Raw genomic sequence first — 19,446 nt, forward strand, 5'->3', positions numbered from 1 at the left:
AAACAAGGCTTGGAAACCCCGAAGAGGGGAGGGCTCGGGGATCCAACCAGCCACCCGGCTTGCAGGCTTGGCGATCACCAAGGGGAAAACGCAACCGCATCTCCCTACGAGACAGCAGCTGGGAAGGCACGGCACGGCACGGCACGGCCGTGCTACACGCAGTCGCGGCGAGAAGTAAGAGGAACGGTCGTGGCAACACCGAGACGCACACCGGATTTGGACGCGGCATGGGAACATTCATGCCTCAACGTGGATTTCACCGGCGAGGGGGAAGCAGAACAGCAACTGCGAAGCCGCGGCACTGAGGGCGCGTCCAGCAAAGGGCACGATACCTTATTATCTGCTTTTCTATAGCCTGAAGAGCTACATAAAGAAGACAGGGTGAAAAGGCTCCCTCCTCCCCACCCTCCGGTAGCTCTTTAACATTACAAGCAGCTCCTCAGGCCCACGGACCCAGTCAGCTTTCCTCGCTCCAGGCAAGCCTGGATTTCTGCCAGCCCCGAAGGGGGAAAAATAAAAAAAAAAAAAAAAATAGCAACGCTCCCCTCCTGCTTTTCCTCTAATAAACAAAGGTCGGGCTGGACTGCTTCAGTGCAGCACTTGGCCACTTGTTCTTCATCCAACGCGACCAAGTGGCCCAGCTTTACCGTATGAGGAGGCAGGACCAGGCTGCTTTCCAGAACCAGCAAGGATAGGGGGAAAAAAAAAAGAGCTTGTACAAATAAGTGCCTTGACACCGTGTGATTAATGAAAACAGATTAATAGGCTGTTGAGCGGAAGAGGTGGAAAAATCAGATCTGGGTGTGCAGGGAACAAGTGCTTTGCCATCTGGAAGAAGATGATCCTAACCGCTGCTGACCCCGCCTCCCCCTCCAGGGACGCGTTTTGGGCAGGGACATCAAAGAAGTTTTAACTTGGTATATCTGGAAAAAATTATTCGCTGGGGTCGGGCAGCTACCGGAGAGCGAGAAATTGCAGCAAAGATGCAAAGGGACTTCTTAAGGGGACGCCTGGATGGCATTTCTGGAGGCCAGCCAGACCTCACAAATAAAGCCCTGGCTTTTCCAGAGCCTACCATGAAGGCAGGAGCTTCCTCCACGGCGAAAATTAAGGCTGTATGACCGAGACTACAGATTTGCTGATACACTCCAGAGGGAAATTTTAAAGGCGAAAAGGTTGTTTTCCATGAGTAATCGGAGGTTAGCTCAAGACGATGAAATCTGACCCGCCAGCGGCCCCCATATTTGACATTATTTATTCTGATATGACCCAAAGTCACAGATCAACTAGCAATTTACCAGCATAGTATTTTCAAAGGCTTATTGGCCTATTTTTATCATGTCTGGCTACGTTAAATGTTTCATCACCACGCTGCATGCTTTTATTTAACAGCAGCAGCCTCGCGGCAATAGGAAATACGGCATTAAAGGCTCTGGAAAAACAGTTAACGCCGTGACAAAGCGCTTAAACACTCTGCTTTAAAATGAGGCTTTATCAAGCCATTACTCTACATCCTTGATTAGCTTTGATGACAGGAGGTGTGTTGCTTATTTATGGCATGTTTCTTTCTTACTAGGAACAAGATCGAGCATCCCTGGCAGGGAAGTTGATGCCTCCAAACAGGAGCTTACTAGAACAGAGTTATGTCTGGGAGTGACATAGAAGGTAAAAAAAAGTGAGATTTAAACAACAGGGTAGCCAAGGATGTAGCTAATGAACTGTCGCTTAGCAAAACAACTAACATCGGGTCAAAACCTTATGTAAACGGACAGCAAAGCACAGCAGGTTGGTAAATCGATACCCTTAGCGGTCCCAGCCGCTCGCAGATAAGCCCACGTTTCTACAGTTGTTAGGCAAGTGCTCCTGTTTTGATGTAAACCGGGAAAATAAATGCGTACTTTCAGCTCCCACCTTGACTGACTTACACCACCTGTTTTGCTCCTAATGCTTTCGGAGCTTCCAAGGGGCTGCAGATCCTTGGTGCTGCCCTCACTCCATCACGTCGCTTCGCTAGCGAGAGGAAGAGATGCTCCCTTCCGCAGCCGTGCATTTCCCACAGCACCCAAGCGTCTCTGCGTTCGCACCCCTTTCACTGCCTTACCAAACCTGGACTGCAATGTGATAGCGCTCGCAAATAAAAGCTCGGAGTCTGAGTGTCAAGAAACACCAGGCAAATGAGAATTAAGCGCATTTGCTCGGTAACTACTCATGTTGGCCTTAGATGGAGCAAAGGCTACAAGGTTAATGTCTTCAGCAGTGGGCAACAACAGATATATTCAGCTCCATCCCCCGCAGAGACTTACCATGTGGGCAAACGATGTCTTCATTAAAATTTAACTCCTCTTCCTCCTCTCTCTTCTCTTCATTTGATTCATCTAATTAAAAAAAAAAAGAAAAGAAAAGAAGATTGCAGAGAGTTCCTCTCCCAAGGAAAGGAAAAACGTTTGGGGGAAAGGAGCACGGTTGCCTTTCAAGTTGCGGTTGCCTTTCAAATTGCGGCAAAACCCTTAAACCAAGGGAAACTTTGGAAGGAAATTTGTTATTCTCAAATGTCTTGGCCTCTGGGCAGGCGGGATTACAGCCTACAGGCCATGTAGGAGTGCTTTGAAGTGCGTGGAGCACAAGCCCGTCCTTTGTGAGATTACAAAGGACGCATTTGTTACGGCTAAAACACCACAGGGGTCCACTGCTCCCAAAGATCTCGGAGTTTAACCTAAACACAAGTCTAGGTAAGAGCACAGGGAGCAGAAACCTTCCTGGCAAAATATTAGTCCGCTCTTTGCCTTGAGGATACTGATCTAAAACAGATGCTGCCTGACAAACTAAGGGGGAGCCTGCCAGGGGTTTGACAAGCCCCACATTAATGTATAAATTATAGTTAAGAACTGTAGCTCGGTAGACAGAAGCGACGGCCACTGAACTGGAGCATCATAAACACAATAATGTGTTAGTAAGAGTCTCTAATGACCCGCCTAACGAGCGAGTTGGCTTGTGAGCAATTCAAGTGCACTACTGGGAGTTGCAACCTGTTGTGAAACAAAGGTCACCCCCAAGGAATGAGGAGTGGTAACTCAGCGGAGAAGTACCCTTTTCTCAATGAATGCTCCACCAGCAGCGCCAGCTTACAGATATTATCAGGAGGGCTGCGGTATCTGGTGTGCTCAGAGCCTTCAGCAAGCCCAAGATCAATGCCGTTAGCTGATCATCTCCACTTTCATTCAAACAAGCTTCTTGCCCTCAGTTCCAAAACCAAAAGCTCGACAAAATATCCGGTTTCCAAAGGTTTAAAGAGCAGAAGGCAAATAAAAAACCCATCTATTCTCACAGACTCATGATACGGGCACAGAAGAGAGTCTAATTCATGATCTTTTTTTTCCCTGGGCTGCGTTTTGCCAGAGCTGCTTTACCAGCTGCGCTGTCTCATCCACAGACCTTCGCAATAAACATCTTCATCCCTTCCCCAAGGTAATTTTCACGTTTCTTCCTCCCGTGTGCTCTCTCATTCTGATGAAAGCGGATGGAAAGATCGTGTGTCTGGGGCGGTAATTTTACACAGCTTTGTAAAACTATGTATTACCTCACCTTCTTCTCTGGGTACGAAGATCACCCAGCAGTTTTGAAGCTTATCAAATAAAAAGCTCCTTAAATGAAGGAGCTCTTTCCTTTGACTTATTATCCTTCCCTCCCTACTCATACAAGGGAAGCAAAACAGCTACAGGAACACATGACGTGTCTTTTGTTAGGAGGTATCAGTCAGAGCTGGTGGGTCTCTATAGCAGCAGAACTACCTTTGTTTTGTGCATTCCCATTCATTTTTCCATTACTGTGCTCTGCGTCTTCGTCTTGCTCATTTAACTGCTCCAGAGCCAACTGACGCCAGCTCCGCAAGGACGCCTTTCCAACCCAAAACCCGTCGTTCCTGCAGAGAGAGAACAGCGCTGGCAACGCAAATCACAACTCCGTTCTCCTTCAGAGCCCGAACAGTAAAATCTTTAGGTAAAAGCTATTTAAGCGCTTCTAAAAAATCTCTGACAACATTTGAAAGCGTCGGGACTTACGTACCCCTTGACTGTTATCTTCAGCAGGTTCGTAACGGTTTTGTAGTCTTCGTTTAACTGGTTTTTCAGTCGCAGGATTCGACACCTTTCTACCACGCAGTCCTTGCAAAGTGCTTTGACTGGGGTGGGGGGGAAGAAGAAACACAATTTATTGCACAGGTGGCCGAGCTGCTCGCGGGTTTGATCGCACTCAGACAGGTATGTACCAACTATCCTGCCTTACGACGGGAGATTTCACAGGTGAATGAGGAGATCCTTGGGGTTACTGCCAGATCAGGCCACATTTGAAGCTTCAATAAGCGTAAAACGCTCCAGATGAGGTGTGATCTGTTCCGCTAGCTTCATCGCTCTCCGCTGCCGATATCAACAGTTGGCAATTACAGCTGCGAGCCAGGTCATGCCAGTACAGACACGGGAGTCAAAAGGCACGACAGTTTAGGCACGTGCAAGAAAAAAAAACCCCGTGTCACGGCCCTTTGCAAGCTAAACCCAGAAAAAAAAAAACCCCTCTGCAAAGCTGCGCTGGACCAACAGGAGCGGAAACCCTACAGCCGGGCATGTATTCTCACCTGGGAGCAAGAGGGTCGCACCCAAGGAAGCAAGTCGGAGAACGCAGCGCATCCGATCCATCCCTCCCAGCTGTACTCAACGAAAAAACCTGCAGGCGATCTTCCAGTTGACTAATAAACGTTGACCTGTTTTTTTTTTTCCTTTGGTTTTTTTGTTTGTTTGTTGGGTTTTTTTTGTTTTGTTTTGTTTTGTTACAAAGGCTGCCTGCATCACAGCAGTTTCTGCTGGTTGCGTTTCTTCCCTATAAGCTCCTAGCAGGAGCTGAGCTAATTTGGTCTCAGTGGGAGTTATTGAGCTCCTTTATAAAAGAAACTAAGCCTGGGGCTTGATTAAGGGATGCCCAAAAACTGTAGGGGCTGGGCTGACCCCAAAAAAATCAAAATGCATGACGGATGTGTGCAACACAAGCACATAAGCTAACAGGTATCTGCTTCCTTTGTATGAGGTGGCTCAGGACAGGCTAGAGGTGAAAGACAGTAAATGATTCTCTTGGCCCGCACACATCCGTGCTGCTCCAGGGCACGGGCTGCTGGCAAGAGGCAGCACAGATCCGCACGCTCCACGAAACGCTGCCTACGCAGGATCTGTAGGTGCTGCAGGCACGGAAAATCATTTTCAAGAGTCTGGGGGGTTGCATGTGCAAGTGTAGTTATTTTCTAGAATCACCTTCGTAAAACCATCCAAGTATTATGTTTTCTAACCTAAATGCACCATTTGCTTTCTCAGAAATTCCTCCACGCACAGCTCCTCCCAGACAGAGCAGAACTGAGACCCCACCTGGAGCACTGCGTCCAGATCTGGAGCCCTCAGCACAAGAAAGACACGGACCTGTTGGAGCGGGTCCAGAGGAGGGTCACAAAAACGATCAGGGGGCTGGAACACCCCTCCTATGAGGAAAGGCTGAGAGAGTTGGGGTTGTTCAGCCTAGAGAAGAGAAGGCTTTGGGGAGACCTTATTGCAGCCTGTCAGTACTTAAAGGGGGCTTACAAAAAAGATGGCAGCAAACTTTTTAGCAGGGCCTGTTGCGACAGGACAAGGGGGAATGGCTTTAAACTAAAGGGGGGTAGGTTTAGACTAGATACAAGAAATTTTTGACGCTGAGGGTGGTGAAGCACTGGCCCAGGTTGCCCAGAGAGGTGGTGGATGCCCCATCCCTGGGAACATTCCAGGTCAGGTTGGACGGGGCTCTGAGCAACCTGATCTCATTGAAGATGTCCCTGCTCATTAGGGGGGGGTTGGACTAGTTGACCTTTAAGGTCATTCCGACCCAAACTATTTTATGATTCTGTGAACTCAGGTCTGAAACAGACCCTGCAATCAGACTAACTGTATCTGTTTGAATGCTAATGTAATTAAGCAATATTAAAAAAAAAATCACCCGCAAATAACAGCACAGCACAAAAGCTATGCGCAGAAATAAAGTTATGATGATAAAGGATGGCTCAAAATGGGGCTGGGACCAGAACAAGGCTCTAAAACACGTTCAGCACGTGAGAACATGACTTGGAGGGGGCGTTTTCTAGCCCGACACCTTACCATTCAGCCGGGGCCCTCCTCCATATCTCCTGTAGAAGAAGTCAGCCACGTACTCCGATATCCTCTTCATAATGGATATTTTATCCGGATGCAGTTTGCCGTGCGAGCACAGGCAGGCTGTGTTATCTATAGGTTTTGGAGGAGTAGACTCATCCAGCCATTTCTGCAGCCATTCGAGAGAGATGAAGTCATACGGGGAACCTGGGAGGGGAAAAAAACACGAAGAGAAACAAGCCCGTATGTGTCAGCTAATACACAATACAGCAGACGGTAGTTTGTAATTACTCTGATATTCAACTGTACTTTTAAAAATTAACAGGCTATCGCTGTTGATTAAATCTCTGCGGTACCAGTTTTCAAACATCTGATACAGCTTCCCTCGTCCAATCCTCATCTCCGTATCGCAGATTTAGGAGACGGGAGCCACGTGAAATTAAGACAAGCGGTCATTTTGAATTCAAGCAATCAATATGAAACAGCGGAGCGCTCCAAGTAGGAAAGGGAGTGCTTCCACAGTGCTAAACCTTTAGGGACTTATTGGAGAGTAGTCGAGGAAAGGGGAAGGTCTTCCTATCGTCCATCGAGGGACAGGTATAATATTTAAATTACGGTCACACGTTAAAGGCTTTTTCTATAACACAGTGAGCTCATCGCGGTGAACTGAAAAATAAAAGGCAACAACAGCAAAGAGACAAGGTCAGTGTTCGCCCCGTCCCTTCAGCGCCCAAAATTTCAGCGTTCTTCTGGGCTGCTCTTACAGCTCTGGGCGAGAAACACTCGCACATTTTAAGATCGACAGTGCAAACAGAAACTTGCTCAAATTTTTTAACATAAGCGTCATTTTGTTTTGAAAGAGCAGCGGGCTTGCCCTTGTTTGCTAAAGGAGAAACACCTCACACAAAGCCAAGGTTCAGGAGCGGGTCAGCGTCTGCGGGAGCAGGGAAATAGCTTTGGGTGAAACCCTTGTATCTCGGTATCGAGACCCAGTATTGATGTGGAAACCCTTCTGCGAGATGACTGGGAAATCAGGAGGAAATTAAACCCATCCTGCTGACGCGAGGAGGGCAGCTCTGAAACCGAGGGGAAACGTAACCGTTAGTTACATTTATCAAAGGAACACAAATCCTTAACGTTTCATACACAGGAGCGACAGAGAAGCTACAGGAAAATACTTTCTCTTCCAGCTTGCACGGGATCTTTGTGAAGCCGGGCTTCAAACCCTCTCTCCTCTGCAGGATACATCAGCAGTATTTTCATCTTACGCAATGCCATCAGAGATACACAGCCATGACCTCCAGAGAATTGCAACGCTGTCAGAAATGGTTTGCTAGTTTGGGATGAAAGCTGCCTCCCCCCAGAAAGTATGTTTTTCTGGGGCAGGCTACGCAAAGCTGGCAGAAAATGTGCCTGCACAGCTGCAGAGAGAGTCCCGAGCTCCTGCAGGACTGGACCCAGAGCAGCTTGTGGGGTAACGCTGCCTCCAGCTGTGCTAGCAAGCTGCTGTGCCCAGGACGTGCCCGGCAGCAGATGCCCTCAGGGCAGTGCCTCAGGTCCTGCCATCTTCAAATTGGGGCAGAGGAGCTTTACCTGCACTCGTACTAAACATCTTTTTGAGATCCATTCCTCTGTCGTGTTAGAAATGCCAAGAGCAAACTATCCCGCTTCCGCTAAGGGGGAGAGAAAAACACACCGGCGTTGTGCTTGCTGCTCCTTTTTAACGGTGACTCACGGCAGATTCATACCTCCACCACAACTTTGATTTAACGGTGACATTTTAACACGGCTCAGGCTTGCGAGGACTCGGCAAGATGAGCTGCGACATCCTCCTGTTCGTGAGTTAAGCGCCCGTTGTCTGCAAACCCAGGTTCATAAATTGAAGAGGCAGACATTTATGGGAGCTGAGGAGTCTGCTGTTCGGCTGCTCGAGCCTCACTGCTGGTTCTGAGCGTTGAGCAATGAATATTAAAAGCCAAAAATCAAATTGTCTAACAGGCTACACAACTAAACGCATTTTGAAGTCTTTAATTACAAATGTCCTGGAGTTTTTAGGAGTTGAGCATAGTGGAGAGAAACTCCCCACACTGGATGGACGGAGCAAGTGCCTCTACACTTGTTTTGAGGGAGACGGGAGAGAAAAACAAGGGGAGGAATAAAAATCCCTGTGTTCAGACATGCCAAGGCGACGAGACACAAGGAGTAGTAGGAAAGGATTAACCCCAGTCACTCATCGGACAGACTACGAAGCTTAGACGTGGGGCTTCGAAGCACTGGCGGGGATCAATCACATTGTTTTCTGCTGGAGGCCAGGCATTCTCGTACCCTGTTACCTGCCGATTAATTCGGGTCAACAGCTCCCAAACTTGACGTGAGCTGGCAATCTGAGACCAGCCAGTTATTCTGCCTCGATGCTACTAACTGCTAACGAGATGAGCTGCTCACCGGGCAGAAGAAAACAGTCACGACGCATGGAAGCACACAGGAGACTGACTGATGGGGAAGGAGCAAGAGGGAATTAGCGACGCCAGAGGCCATTAGAATGAGCAAAAAAAGGAGAAAAATAGGTTAAGGCAGAAAAACAAGAGAGGGAAAGCAAATCTTAAGCATGCACACAGCAACAACAGACAGCGATCGCTCTCCTCTTCCGAGCGGCCTGCGGCTAATGCCTTCCAGCAAAGCGCTCGGGCCACAGAAGCAAGTTGTGGGTTAGTCACAAAACATTACTAATCTTAACAACGGTCTACTACAAAATACTACCACAATATCTTACAGACCAGCTTCAGCGGGTAACCTTTTGTAGAGCTCCTTCACCTCTTCGTGTTTGATTTTGCCTCTGGCCACACTCTGTTTGCGCATCTCGGCCATTTCGTTGCACCACTCCTCAAACTTGCAGTTATCACGCTCTACCAGCTCCTGCAGAAAAGCTGTTGGGAAAGAAGAAAAAGCTGGCATTTTTCCTTGAAATGACTATTATGTTAATTATCCCTGCGATCAGTTATCTGGGGATAACAAGAAAGCCTAAAAATTCCCCCACACAGCTACCGACATACGAGGTCTTTCCGAAAGCCAAGCACGTGGACGTTGCTCTCTCCAGTATTTACGGCTGTAGATGATTAAATGCAACTATCCTGCGCAGTACAACGGCGCCCAAGAAAATAATTTACTCGGGCTCGGTTGCTGCGCTAAGAGAAATCCTTTGCTTGCTAACAAGCCTACGCCGAGCGCTGGCAGTCGCGCGAAGTGCAACGGGGTTTGGCGAGAGGCTGCAGAGCCGGAGCACGGCAGGACGCTTTGCTGCCTGCTTCAATCCCTCCCTGCTATTCCCCTCGCTCCAGCCATTTCTCTGCCTCCCACCGAGAGCAGCTCCTCTGTGCTGCCAAGGACCCGTCGGAACGATTCCCAGGGCAGAAGCGAGAGCTTCTCGCCCTACTGATACACCTGAAGCCTGTCCCGACATGCAGCCCCACGGGTACGCGTGATCTCCGCGAGAGAGGTTGAGCATGTTGCAAACCCAAGGGCAAAAAGCCCTCAGGAGATGGGAGATAAGCCGGGGCAGATCCGGGCGTCGACGGAAAGGTGAGGGAAATGGGAATTTTTGCTGTCGCGGATGGAAAAAACCCGAACAACCCAAACCTCAGCAGGGGGGAAAAAAGATAAAACACTTCCCTCGCAGGGCTGGTGCGAGGAAGGGGGAAAGCACTGCTTATCTGAAGCCTTTTCCTATTTAGCGGTATTTTGAAAAGCTAAAATATTTCCAGAAAGGCTAACGCTTGCGCAGCCAGAGAGCACAATATCCACCTTGGAAGAGTACACGGTATTAAAAAACAACCAGCTTGACCCCCTTGAGGTCAGAGCCAAGTTACGTCTCTCCACTGTCCCGGAAAAGCCGCTTTTGACAGCATCAAAGCAAAATGCCTCAAATTTACAGTTGCATGAAACCTCCCCGCAACCGCACGGCTCGACTGCTGCCCTTCGCTCCCTGTTCCTTGGCAGGCGTCCACGTGAAACAAAGGCAACCGCGGGGCTGCGCAGGAATTTGGAGCTGGGTGGAGAGGCTTTTGCCGAGTTATTGTTTTAGGCAGAGGGGTAGGAGGAAAGGGAGCGCAAGAGAGCTCAGGAAACAGACTGAAAATGCAGATCCGAGGCAGGAATTAGCACTAATCCCCAAAGCTGCGTGGCTCGGAGGGTGGGTTTTGGTGGTGGTGGGGCTGGAAAAGGTTCGGTGCTGTTATTGGGGGGGGGAAAAGCTGTATGATTTACCCCCTCCGCATCCAGATAACCCAAACAAACGGCAGAGGTCCAAAGGGGACACGCCACCTCTGCTGTCCCCGCTTCGCAGAAGAGGGAAGAAGGTGGAACACACCTCCCTCCCCATCAGCACCAGGGGCCTAATTAATATTTCTAATTGAGTAGCGCGCAAACGCGAAGCATCATTAAATCCACAGGCCAAACCTACAGGGATTTCTGCCACCCCCAGTAATTCTAAAGCAAGACACGAACGCGCTCATACAAAACTCCTGTTAAGGGCTTGCATCCTCTTCTTTTCATGCCGTTTATTCTCAATATGGCAAAGATTAAGAAGAAACCTGACATCTGTCAGGATTATTCACCTCCAGCACAGTACATGCACTGCCAACGACATTTAACCACGCTCTTCTCCTTCGCCTTCAGGAACCTGAGCGAATCCCAACGCTGCCGCCGCACGCGGCTCCCAGCGGGATGATCTCCCCCTAACCCCTTCCCATCTCGTCTCGCTGGTTAAGATAGCGAGGTCTGAGCGGGCACAGGGGTGGGCTCATCAGGCTAGTATTATTTAAGTGCTAGGAAAGCCCAGGGGTTTCACCGGTCATGACACCGAGCTGCCATACGGCACCTTTGGGGGGCTCACGAAAAGGGGCTTCGAGCAAAACCCCCGACTCCTGGCCCACCCGGAGCATCACAAGACGAGACGAAGGGGCCAGGAGAGTCAAAGCTCACTTACCTGGTACTTCGACTGTCAGAGATTTCTCACGCGTTTGCAGCCTGTATACCAGCATGTAAGCGTTGCGCGAGCAGTGAGTCCCTTTCCCACACTTAGGTTTACGAGTCTGGGATTTGGAAGGTTCCGCTGTGGTACAGAAGGCAAAACATAATAAACACACAAGCTCACTTACTGATTCTCCGTTAACGGGACGAGTTTGCCACCTAGCCGGCTTCCCTCTCCCCACTGCGCTCTGCCGGGCCTCTTTTTGCCAAGCACCGGGCTTGGCATGAGCCAGAATTGTATCCCAAAGCAAGACCCAAATCCCTCCAGCATTTCTGGAGGCAGGGTAATTCAAAGGGACTAAAATTAGGAGCCTGCTCTGAACCGCCCTCTGCAAGAGCCTTTCTTTTCTCCCCAGTTAAACCTCACCGAGCCAAAAGTAGCTCTTGCAAAAACATCCTTTCTCCCCTCTGCCTCTTGTTCTGGTGTCCTGACACCGAAGAACAGAGTCAAATCCTCAGGGGAGAAAATCTTATTTACAGGTGATTGCGTATGTGAAAAAACACGCACCCTTCTGTTGGGCAACAAAGCTTTTAGGGAGCGAGCAGCAGCCACGGAAACGGTCATTTCAGAGCAGCTGGTGGTGCGATGTAAACTCGTGTTGCAAGAGTTGCCGTTTCCAGACAGACTGCCAGGCAAGGAAGAAACACTTATCTACAGCTGCAGCTTCAAAAATCAACCAGGTTTTTTATTTAAAAAAAAAAAAGGAACAACCCTCCATAGGTCAAACTCTAAATGGAACATTGAAATATTAAGAAAAGTGTCTGTCTTTCCCAAATTTCTGGAAAAACGCACGTGCCTCTCCCACCACACCATCCAGAGGAATTCCTAGATGCTCTTTATTTGCATTTTCTCCAAATATTTTCTAAATTGTTCCCATCTGCATGGCCAGGCCACCGGACTCTCCCCGCAGCAGACCTCTGCTTTACGTTACCGACCTTCTCCTGCTGGTGCATGCGTTTGTAACAAAGAAGTGTCTCGGTTTTGCTCCGAGCAGGCAAATAACATCAGCACTTGATAAAAATATTAAGGCTCCCAGCCTAGAGAGGCTTCTAAACACGCTTTACCTATATTCTTCAAGCAGCCTTGTATTTCAGCAAGAATACTTTCTTGTAAAGGTTTATGTTTAACCACAAGTTCGAGGCCACAGTGGTTTATTTGCATCTTATTTTGCTACGCTGGGTAACTTGGGAGGTTAAAAAGAAAGGCTGAGAAGCTCTTGTTCCCTTTCGGGGCTTATTTTTCTGTCTTACACCACTAGATGTCTAGCCAGCTTCACAATTTGGTTGCGAGCAAGCGGCAGTCAAACATTAACAGGATGACAAAGGTGCTCCGGCGGCAGCCAGCGTTTATGTACGTCGTGACGAAATGCAAGGTGGTGTTTACTAGCAAAGAGAGCTGAAAATAAAGCGGCATCATGCAGATGCATGCACGGAAGGAAATGGGAGAGGGAGGCTAATGCCTCATGCCCGCTCGAGGGCGTGCTCAGGCTGACGTGGCTTTACAACAAACTAAGGGAGCAAACAGGTCTGAGGGCGTCTTTTCATTAAGCTGTTATTTAAGGATGCTTCAAAGAAAGGCAACATTTCATAAAGTTCAAGTGCAGCAAAGCACGAGCGTCCTGGTGGGCCAGTTTCTGGGAATGGACTGCTTGCGTTGTAAGTGAAATTCCTGGCATTAACTTCCCCGTTTCCCGATACCGCAAAGCATCCTGCGCTAAGGAACACCGAGCGACTGCAAATCCGAGCGCTCAAAATGCCAACTTAATGCTGAACAGCTCCTATATATCGACTGCAGACTGAGAAACCACTGCAGACTGAGAACCCCGCAGGCCCAGCCTCAGCCCAAGGTCTCCAAGAAATCAAGACCCTGTCCTGGTCCAGGGAACACGGTTATCTGCGGCAGCACCAGGACACCGGCACAAGACGAGCCGACAACGGTAGAACAGGAGAGCGCACAGGAGAAGTAAACAGTGCAAAGTAAAAAGGCAGTTTGGGCTTCCAAGCCATTATTTGGATCAAGATTTTTTTACGGAGACTCTTTACTGACTCCAAGTAAAACACCTCAGTGGAAATAAAAACATAACGTGTTAAGGAAACTGAAAGTGTTCTCGTTATCTGTTCCTAAGCCTCCTTTTGCAGACCGGCCAAGGAAGCGGCGACTTGCCTGTTTCATCCTGATAGACAACTGCTGCCCGAGTTATCAGTGTCTTATCTGCCATGCGGCAGGCAAGAGAAACACTAGAGTAGGGGAACTGATCATGAGGTGTGCGTAAACACTCACACGGGGCTGAAACGAAGAAAATCTGGCTGCAATTAACAGAACTGCCGTTTCACACGTTACTCCTAAGACGTGACAGCACGCGTAGGAGCACTTTTGTTTTAAGAGTAACAGGGCCTCCACGTATTCAGCCTCCGTGCTTTTGGTGAAAAGAGTTATTTTAAAAGGGCACTCACAACTTAAAGGTTTTACCTAGATCTTCCTCAATCCCCAACTGCAGTTTCTTCCCCTCCATCTTTTCTATGTCTTCGTCGTTAAACTTGTACCACTCGCCCGTCTGCGGATCCTTCACGTGGGCGATGTAGTGCCCGGAGTACGCGCTCACACCGCGGTGTATGAGGACAGCACTAAGTTCATATACGTAGACGCCGTCTGGAAGGAAAGCGGCAGTTATGTAGCACTCTGGATGAAACAGCACAAATCTTTTCTTTCCCAGCACTTAAATGTTTTCGCAAGGCAGCAGACAAGAGACTTGAACTTGCATCTCTCCAAGACCTCGTTAAGTAGGTTGTGGCTTCCACGACCCACTTAGCGAGGCAGTTATTTGAAACGCGGGCTTCAGACAACTCTTGACATAATTTTCCATCTAAAAGGGGATTCAGAGATCTCCTCTTATCTGCCGAGGGGCGGTGGGTAAAGCTAACAAAACACAGCGCACGAAACTCACTCTTTTGTTCCATAAAAGGCTCCATGTCAAGCAGCTCGGAGAAGCCGATGTAGGTGTTGAGCTTTTTCTTATGGCCAGTTTGTCTGTGCGGAGGCAAAGCTTCGGTTCAGGGGAGAGCAGTAACAGTTCACATCTCAAAATAACTCTCCTCGAGACCCACCGAGCATCCCCAGAGAAGCTCACGCACGCACTCAATCCCTCAAATCAGTGCAGAAAGGGCAGAGCAGACGACTTTCCAAAGAGCTTCCACGCAACCCAGGGCGCTCCCGCTTTTACAGCACGCTCTCCAGCGAGAGGCTTACCTGTCAAACACGAAACGCATCAGCTGCAGGTTGAGCGTGCAGGGAAGACTGAGCAGCCTGATCTTCCTCGTGGCGTTCTGCTTGCTCTGACAAGTTTCGCAAAAATAACGATTGTCCCCTTCCAATTTTTCTTCCTGAGCGGGGAGGGGAGGCAGAAAGAAAGGTCTTGAGAACAGGTTATCGCTGAAAAGTCAACCAGTCCAAGCTACTCAACAGCTGGAGACTGAGAAGCACGGAAGTTATTTTAACCACTTAGGTCTCTACCCAGCTGCTTTCCAATATAATCTCTTGGTTAAAAATGCACGCTAATAAACGCGCTTTCAGCATGGCCGTAGTAGGCTGCTCTCTCTCACTTTACGGAAAATTTTAGACCGAATCAAGCCCTGTTCTCAGGTCGCTTACAAGACTGTCAGGTTTGCTCTCCGCTTGACTGAGTCGGTTTATACCGAGGGCTATGGAAAAAGAAAATAATTAAATCGCCCTTTTACGAGCTCACATGGACCAAGTTAATGTAAAGCCACATTTTAGCCTGGAAACTACAATCTTCCTGTGCTCAGCCACACAAACGTCACCGTGTAAGAGTCATTGTCTACGCCTAAGTAGATCCAACGGCAGGATTAAGCCAGAGGAGAACTCCGACTGCCTAAACAAGGTCACTGGGTTGTTTCATTTGAAGGAGGAGCAGACAAACTTGAAGTTCACCGTTTCGGGATTTTAATGCGCGTACACAAACCAGTTTTTTCATAGCAGACCTTCCGCAAGCAGAGCAACCGGTTTGCTGAGCGCGCCAGCGAAGCCGCTGCCCAACAGCCAGACAGCTCAAGTAGAGAGTCACGTTTCAGGTTAGTTCTGTCCTAAATATTTTTAGTTGAATCCACACCTCAAACCTTTAACGTGCCAGATCTTAACTTAAGATCTAGGCAAATTTTCAAGTCCAGTTAAGAGCACTTGCAGCTATTCCCGGCCCTCCCTAGTATTTCTGAGAGCACGTTTTACAGCGGGGAATGTCTCCTGTTGCTATGCAGATGAGCACCGACACAGAAAACACAAAAAGCAGCCATTCTCCCGGTGCTATCCATGACAAAGCACGCAGGGACTTTTTGTCAGACTTTGGGGACTTTTTCCCAACTTTGCTGGGAAAGTATTTTAACTGAACATGTGACTTTAAAGCCGTAACATGGCTTTTTAAAGCCATAACACGCGCGTGTGCTACGCTCTGGTCCGGAGCCACTCCTTGCTGGTATGACTCAATCCTCATTTTCTGGGTCCGCAGAAAAACAACATTTCCTTTTGGATGAATCTCACTGAGACAACTCAGTCGCTTCGCTCCGATCCCGACCTCAAAGGCTGTTAATTGAAGGAAGGAATTAACACACCTTGCTAAGAATAGCAGAACTCAAAACCCGACGAGCTCGTACCTTAAGAAATTCCGTTACACAGTCCGTCAACTGCTTGTGCCCTTGGATGTTTAACTCCAGCTCGTAAAATTTAGACACGAGTTTGGACTCCCTGCCACACTGGTTGCAACTAGGATTAAAAAAAAAGACAAAACCACATGAGGACAGTTCACTGGTTCGTGTGTCTCCACTCCCCAGCCACTAGTAAACTACTCCTTGAGCTACAAAACCAGGAGAAAAAGTTGCTTAAGTCAGAATTAATGTGGTTCACGCCTCTGCACCACAAAAACTCTGCAAGGAGGTGTAAACAGGATAATAGCATCTACCAGGAAAACCAGGAGCACCTGTTTACAACTCGCATACGCCATTTTATATCATTTTTGAGGTGAAATCCACAGCTCGGAGAACGCAGGAATGAAAATATGACACCCGAGTACTCCATTTTCTGGCTGCGGGACTTGACGTTCCATTAACTCGCAGGTTTAGTTGGTAAATTTTCATTAAGGGATTAAAAGCAGCTGGAGAACTGCACCCCCACCACGTGCGCAGAATCAGGAAACCTAAAAGCCTCTTACAAAATGTTTCGGCAGAAGCTTACCTGCCTGCCCCGGCTGTTAGGAGGATCCTTCCCCCCCTCAACTTCTTCTAAAATGTTTAAATATTTACAGAAAGGTTCTTCCCGAAGACCAAATACTTACACCGTGACATAGGCGTACTCTCCACAGAACTGCTTTTGCACTATGTTTCGAACATCTGGGTTTTTTTGTTTGGATAAAGTATCTTCCAGCAGTGACATGAACAGCTTTGAAAACTCCTGGGCATCCTAGAAGAGAAAGCCAAGTCCGTTAACAATGCGCCGCAGCACAAAGCCCAATCACAACCTTGCCGCTAATTTACTGCAAATTACCCGGAGCCCGACGGGCTGCACGGAGGCTCCGGCGTGCACTGAATAGAAAGAAAGACCAGCCGGGAGAACTAAAGAAAAAGAGGAATTTGCCTAAAAGGAGCACGAGGCCCCCAGCGTGAGACCCCGCCGTGAGTTACCCTGGCTCCCGGCCAGCCGCGCCGGGTGGTTCGACTTCTGCCCCGCTCCTCGCAGGGCTCTGGAAGGAAAAAAAAACAAACTCCCACAGAGCTTACTATCCCGTTACCGCTCGTTTTTCAAAGCTCAGCACGCAACTCAAGCTGTCCCTGCTTGCGTTATAGGCGAGACGAAAAATAAAACCACCCCAAAAATGAGCAGCTGCCCTGTGGACTCGTCCCCTCCTGCAAGGCTTGCGAGCTTCCCCACACTCATCTCGGGGCCCTCCTCTCCCACCCTGGCTCTCCTTTGCTCTCCCCTTCCGAAAACAAACGGGCTTTGGCCTCTCCCAGCTGTCCCTTAGTATCGCCGGTCGGCAGTGACTGCTTCCTTCCCCTCCTGCATCCTCCTGAGGAAACGCACGCTAGCGCTCGGGCTCTTCCTCCAACTATCTCCCTCTTACTCCTCAAAGTGTATTTTTCAAGCCGTGCCCTTCTCCTGAGCTCTCTTCAGCTTCGGTGACAGCCCTGCGGTGCTCGCCCCTCTCTAACCGTGCTTCTCTCTGCCCCACACGCTCACGTTGGGCCTTGGCTGGCTCTCGGTGACCCGACCAAACGCCTTCTCGCGCCGCGAGGGCCCTTCAACCCCCATTGAACTATCCACTGCCAAGTATTTCCCTGCCCTGGGAGGAGCAGCCCATAAAGCACCTGCGAAAGCACCCTCCTGGCAGCTTCGGTCGCCACCCCGCAGGGTGCCGGGGTCAATCAGGCTCTAACAAGACTCCCCCCCGTCCCCATCCCATGGCTCCTCCTGATCTCCCAGGCCGACGGGAAGGGCCCTGAGCACGGCTTCTCCCTCTGTGTTTGTACGGGGCCAGCAGATCCCGGCTCAGAGATGCTAAAATGACATAAAAGGGTGGTTTCACGCTGCTTTAGAGAAGGATTACCTTCTCTTCTTATATGGATGTGATCAACAAAATAACAGCCATGTCTCCACCAACTAGCAAAAAGGAAACACAAGCTTTCCTAGGCGTCGTGGGTTTTTGGAGAATGCATATTCCGAATTACAGTCTGATTGTAAACCCTCTCTATCAAGTGACCCGAAAGAAGAACGATTTCAGATGGGGCCCTGAGCACTCGAGGGGCGCGCCTCAAACCTACCTGCTGCTGTCCCGTGTCCAAGCCCAGCGCTTTGACGAACCCAGAGGGATCGATGTATCGCCTTTTGCTGTTCTGCAGCAAGGCGAACAAGTACTGGAGGTGTTCGCAAATGGTCTGAGGCTCATAGTCTGTTAAAAACAACAAGTTGCACGAGTTACAGCAAGCAATTCAAGGCAAGAGGCCACAGTTCCAAGTAATTCGCTTGTTCTTTCTTTGCAAGGGTAAATTTAATGATTAGAAACGATACGTTTTTTTAAAGCTGCTTTCAATTATCCTGAGAACCGAAGCGGTTCATGCCCGTGATGACGGCAAAGTCCCAGCACAGGCCAAATATCATAGAATCGTTTAGATTGGAAAAGAGCCTCAAGATCATCGAGTCCAACCGTAAACGTCCCGCGGTGCCTGGCACGAGCTGTGGGTGAACGGTTTAAGCAGCGTGCGCCGATTACCCCGTAGCAACAGCTTCTTTTTCACCCTAAACGGTGAGGCGTCGTTTAAAAATACCATAAAAACAGGAACAGAAGAAACGGGGCGGCTGCCCTGACCCAGAGTGCGCCTACAGCGCCATACCATACATAAACGTACGTCACCCGAGGCCACCGCGTCCGCCGCGCGGGCAACCGGGAGCCTCGTTCGTACCGGGGACCTGAATTTTTGCCCCCCCATGGGATGAGTGCGGCTCCACGGTAGCGCAGATCAGCCCCAACCCATGTGCTTCCACCCCCAGCACCATCATCAAGCTGGGAACCAGTTTGGGAAGCAGCCCGGCAAGAAACAAACCCAAATCCGATTTTTCAACCGGATCAGATCACTCCCATTTAAGAAATAACTCAGGTGAAGGACGGTTTGTTCCTAAAAGCTGGGTGATGGACTCAAAAAGAGCCGAGTGGAGATCGGACGAGTGGTTGTAGCTTCACCCATCACTTCTCCCGGTAAACGTTAACCCAAAGCTGACGCCAGCGTGTAAAATTTTAGGAGAAAATGAGCAAAACCACCCACCTTTGTCTTTCGGGATGCCCTCTCCGGCCGCGTACTCGCTGCAGGTGCTGGGACACAAGTAGAGGGCTTGTCGGAGCTCCAAGTTAAGAAACCACATCTGCAAGAAAGTGTTCACGTAGCACGTGGCGCCGAGGTTCGTTAAGCCCACGAACGCGTTCTGGCGTGAGAGAGAAAGCAACAGTCGTCACTCGCCGCTGCGGAGGAGCAAGCAGAAATCCAGCAGTCGGGGCGGCCGCTTTACGGCCGTTTCTCGGGGAAAACGCCGCTCCGGCATCGTAGAAACAGCCGCTTCCCAAACTCCCCGGCTACAGGGGGACACGAGGGGTCACCTCCCCTCGTCCCCCATCTTCCCCCCGGGGACCGGGAAGGGCAGGGGATGCTTTTTGGGGCGCGGGCGGGTGGGGGGGCTACCTTCTTGCGGCGCTCGCAGTTGGGG

At 49.5% G+C, this 19,446-nt stretch overlaps 2 protein-coding genes across 2 annotated transcripts in view; both read right to left on the minus strand.

Moving 5' to 3' along the window:
* Positions 1–19,435, minus strand: part of USP48 (ubiquitin specific peptidase 48) — a 28,989-nt gene extending 9,554 nt beyond the window's left edge. Inside the window, exons 1-14 of the mRNA XM_009321411.1 lie at positions 19,422–19,435; positions 19,011–19,107; positions 18,012–18,139; positions 16,529–16,653; positions 15,852–15,960; positions 14,434–14,567; positions 14,132–14,214; positions 13,657–13,836; positions 11,143–11,268; positions 8,936–9,085; positions 6,165–6,365; positions 4,063–4,177; positions 3,789–3,919; positions 2,304–2,375 (exon numbers count right to left, since the gene is read on the minus strand). Of these exons, the coding sequence (XP_009319686.1) occupies positions 2,304–2,375; positions 3,789–3,919; positions 4,063–4,177; positions 6,165–6,365; positions 8,936–9,085; positions 11,143–11,268; positions 13,657–13,836; positions 14,132–14,214; positions 14,434–14,567; positions 15,852–15,960; positions 16,529–16,653; positions 18,012–18,139; positions 19,011–19,107 (1,651 nt within the window). The 5' untranslated portion in view covers positions 19,422–19,435. The remainder of the gene's footprint in view (positions 1–2,303; positions 2,376–3,788; positions 3,920–4,062; positions 4,178–6,164; positions 6,366–8,935; positions 9,086–11,142; positions 11,269–13,656; positions 13,837–14,131; positions 14,215–14,433; positions 14,568–15,851; positions 15,961–16,528; positions 16,654–18,011; positions 18,140–19,010; positions 19,108–19,421) is intronic.
* LOC103914720 (basement membrane-specific heparan sulfate proteoglycan core protein-like) overlaps positions 19,195–19,446 on the minus strand; it is a 16,794-nt gene continuing 16,542 nt past the window's right edge. The window contains exon 5 of the mRNA XM_009321412.1: positions 19,195–19,204. Coding sequence (XP_009319687.1) covers positions 19,195–19,204 — 10 coding nt within the window. The remainder of the gene's footprint in view (positions 19,205–19,446) is intronic.

The sequence above is a fragment of the Pygoscelis adeliae genome, unplaced genomic scaffold, assembly GCF_000699105.1.
Source record: "Pygoscelis adeliae isolate BGI_AS28 unplaced genomic scaffold, ASM69910v1 Scaffold633, whole genome shotgun sequence".
In the NCBI taxonomy this organism is placed as follows: domain Eukaryota; kingdom Metazoa; phylum Chordata; class Aves; order Sphenisciformes; family Spheniscidae; genus Pygoscelis; species Pygoscelis adeliae.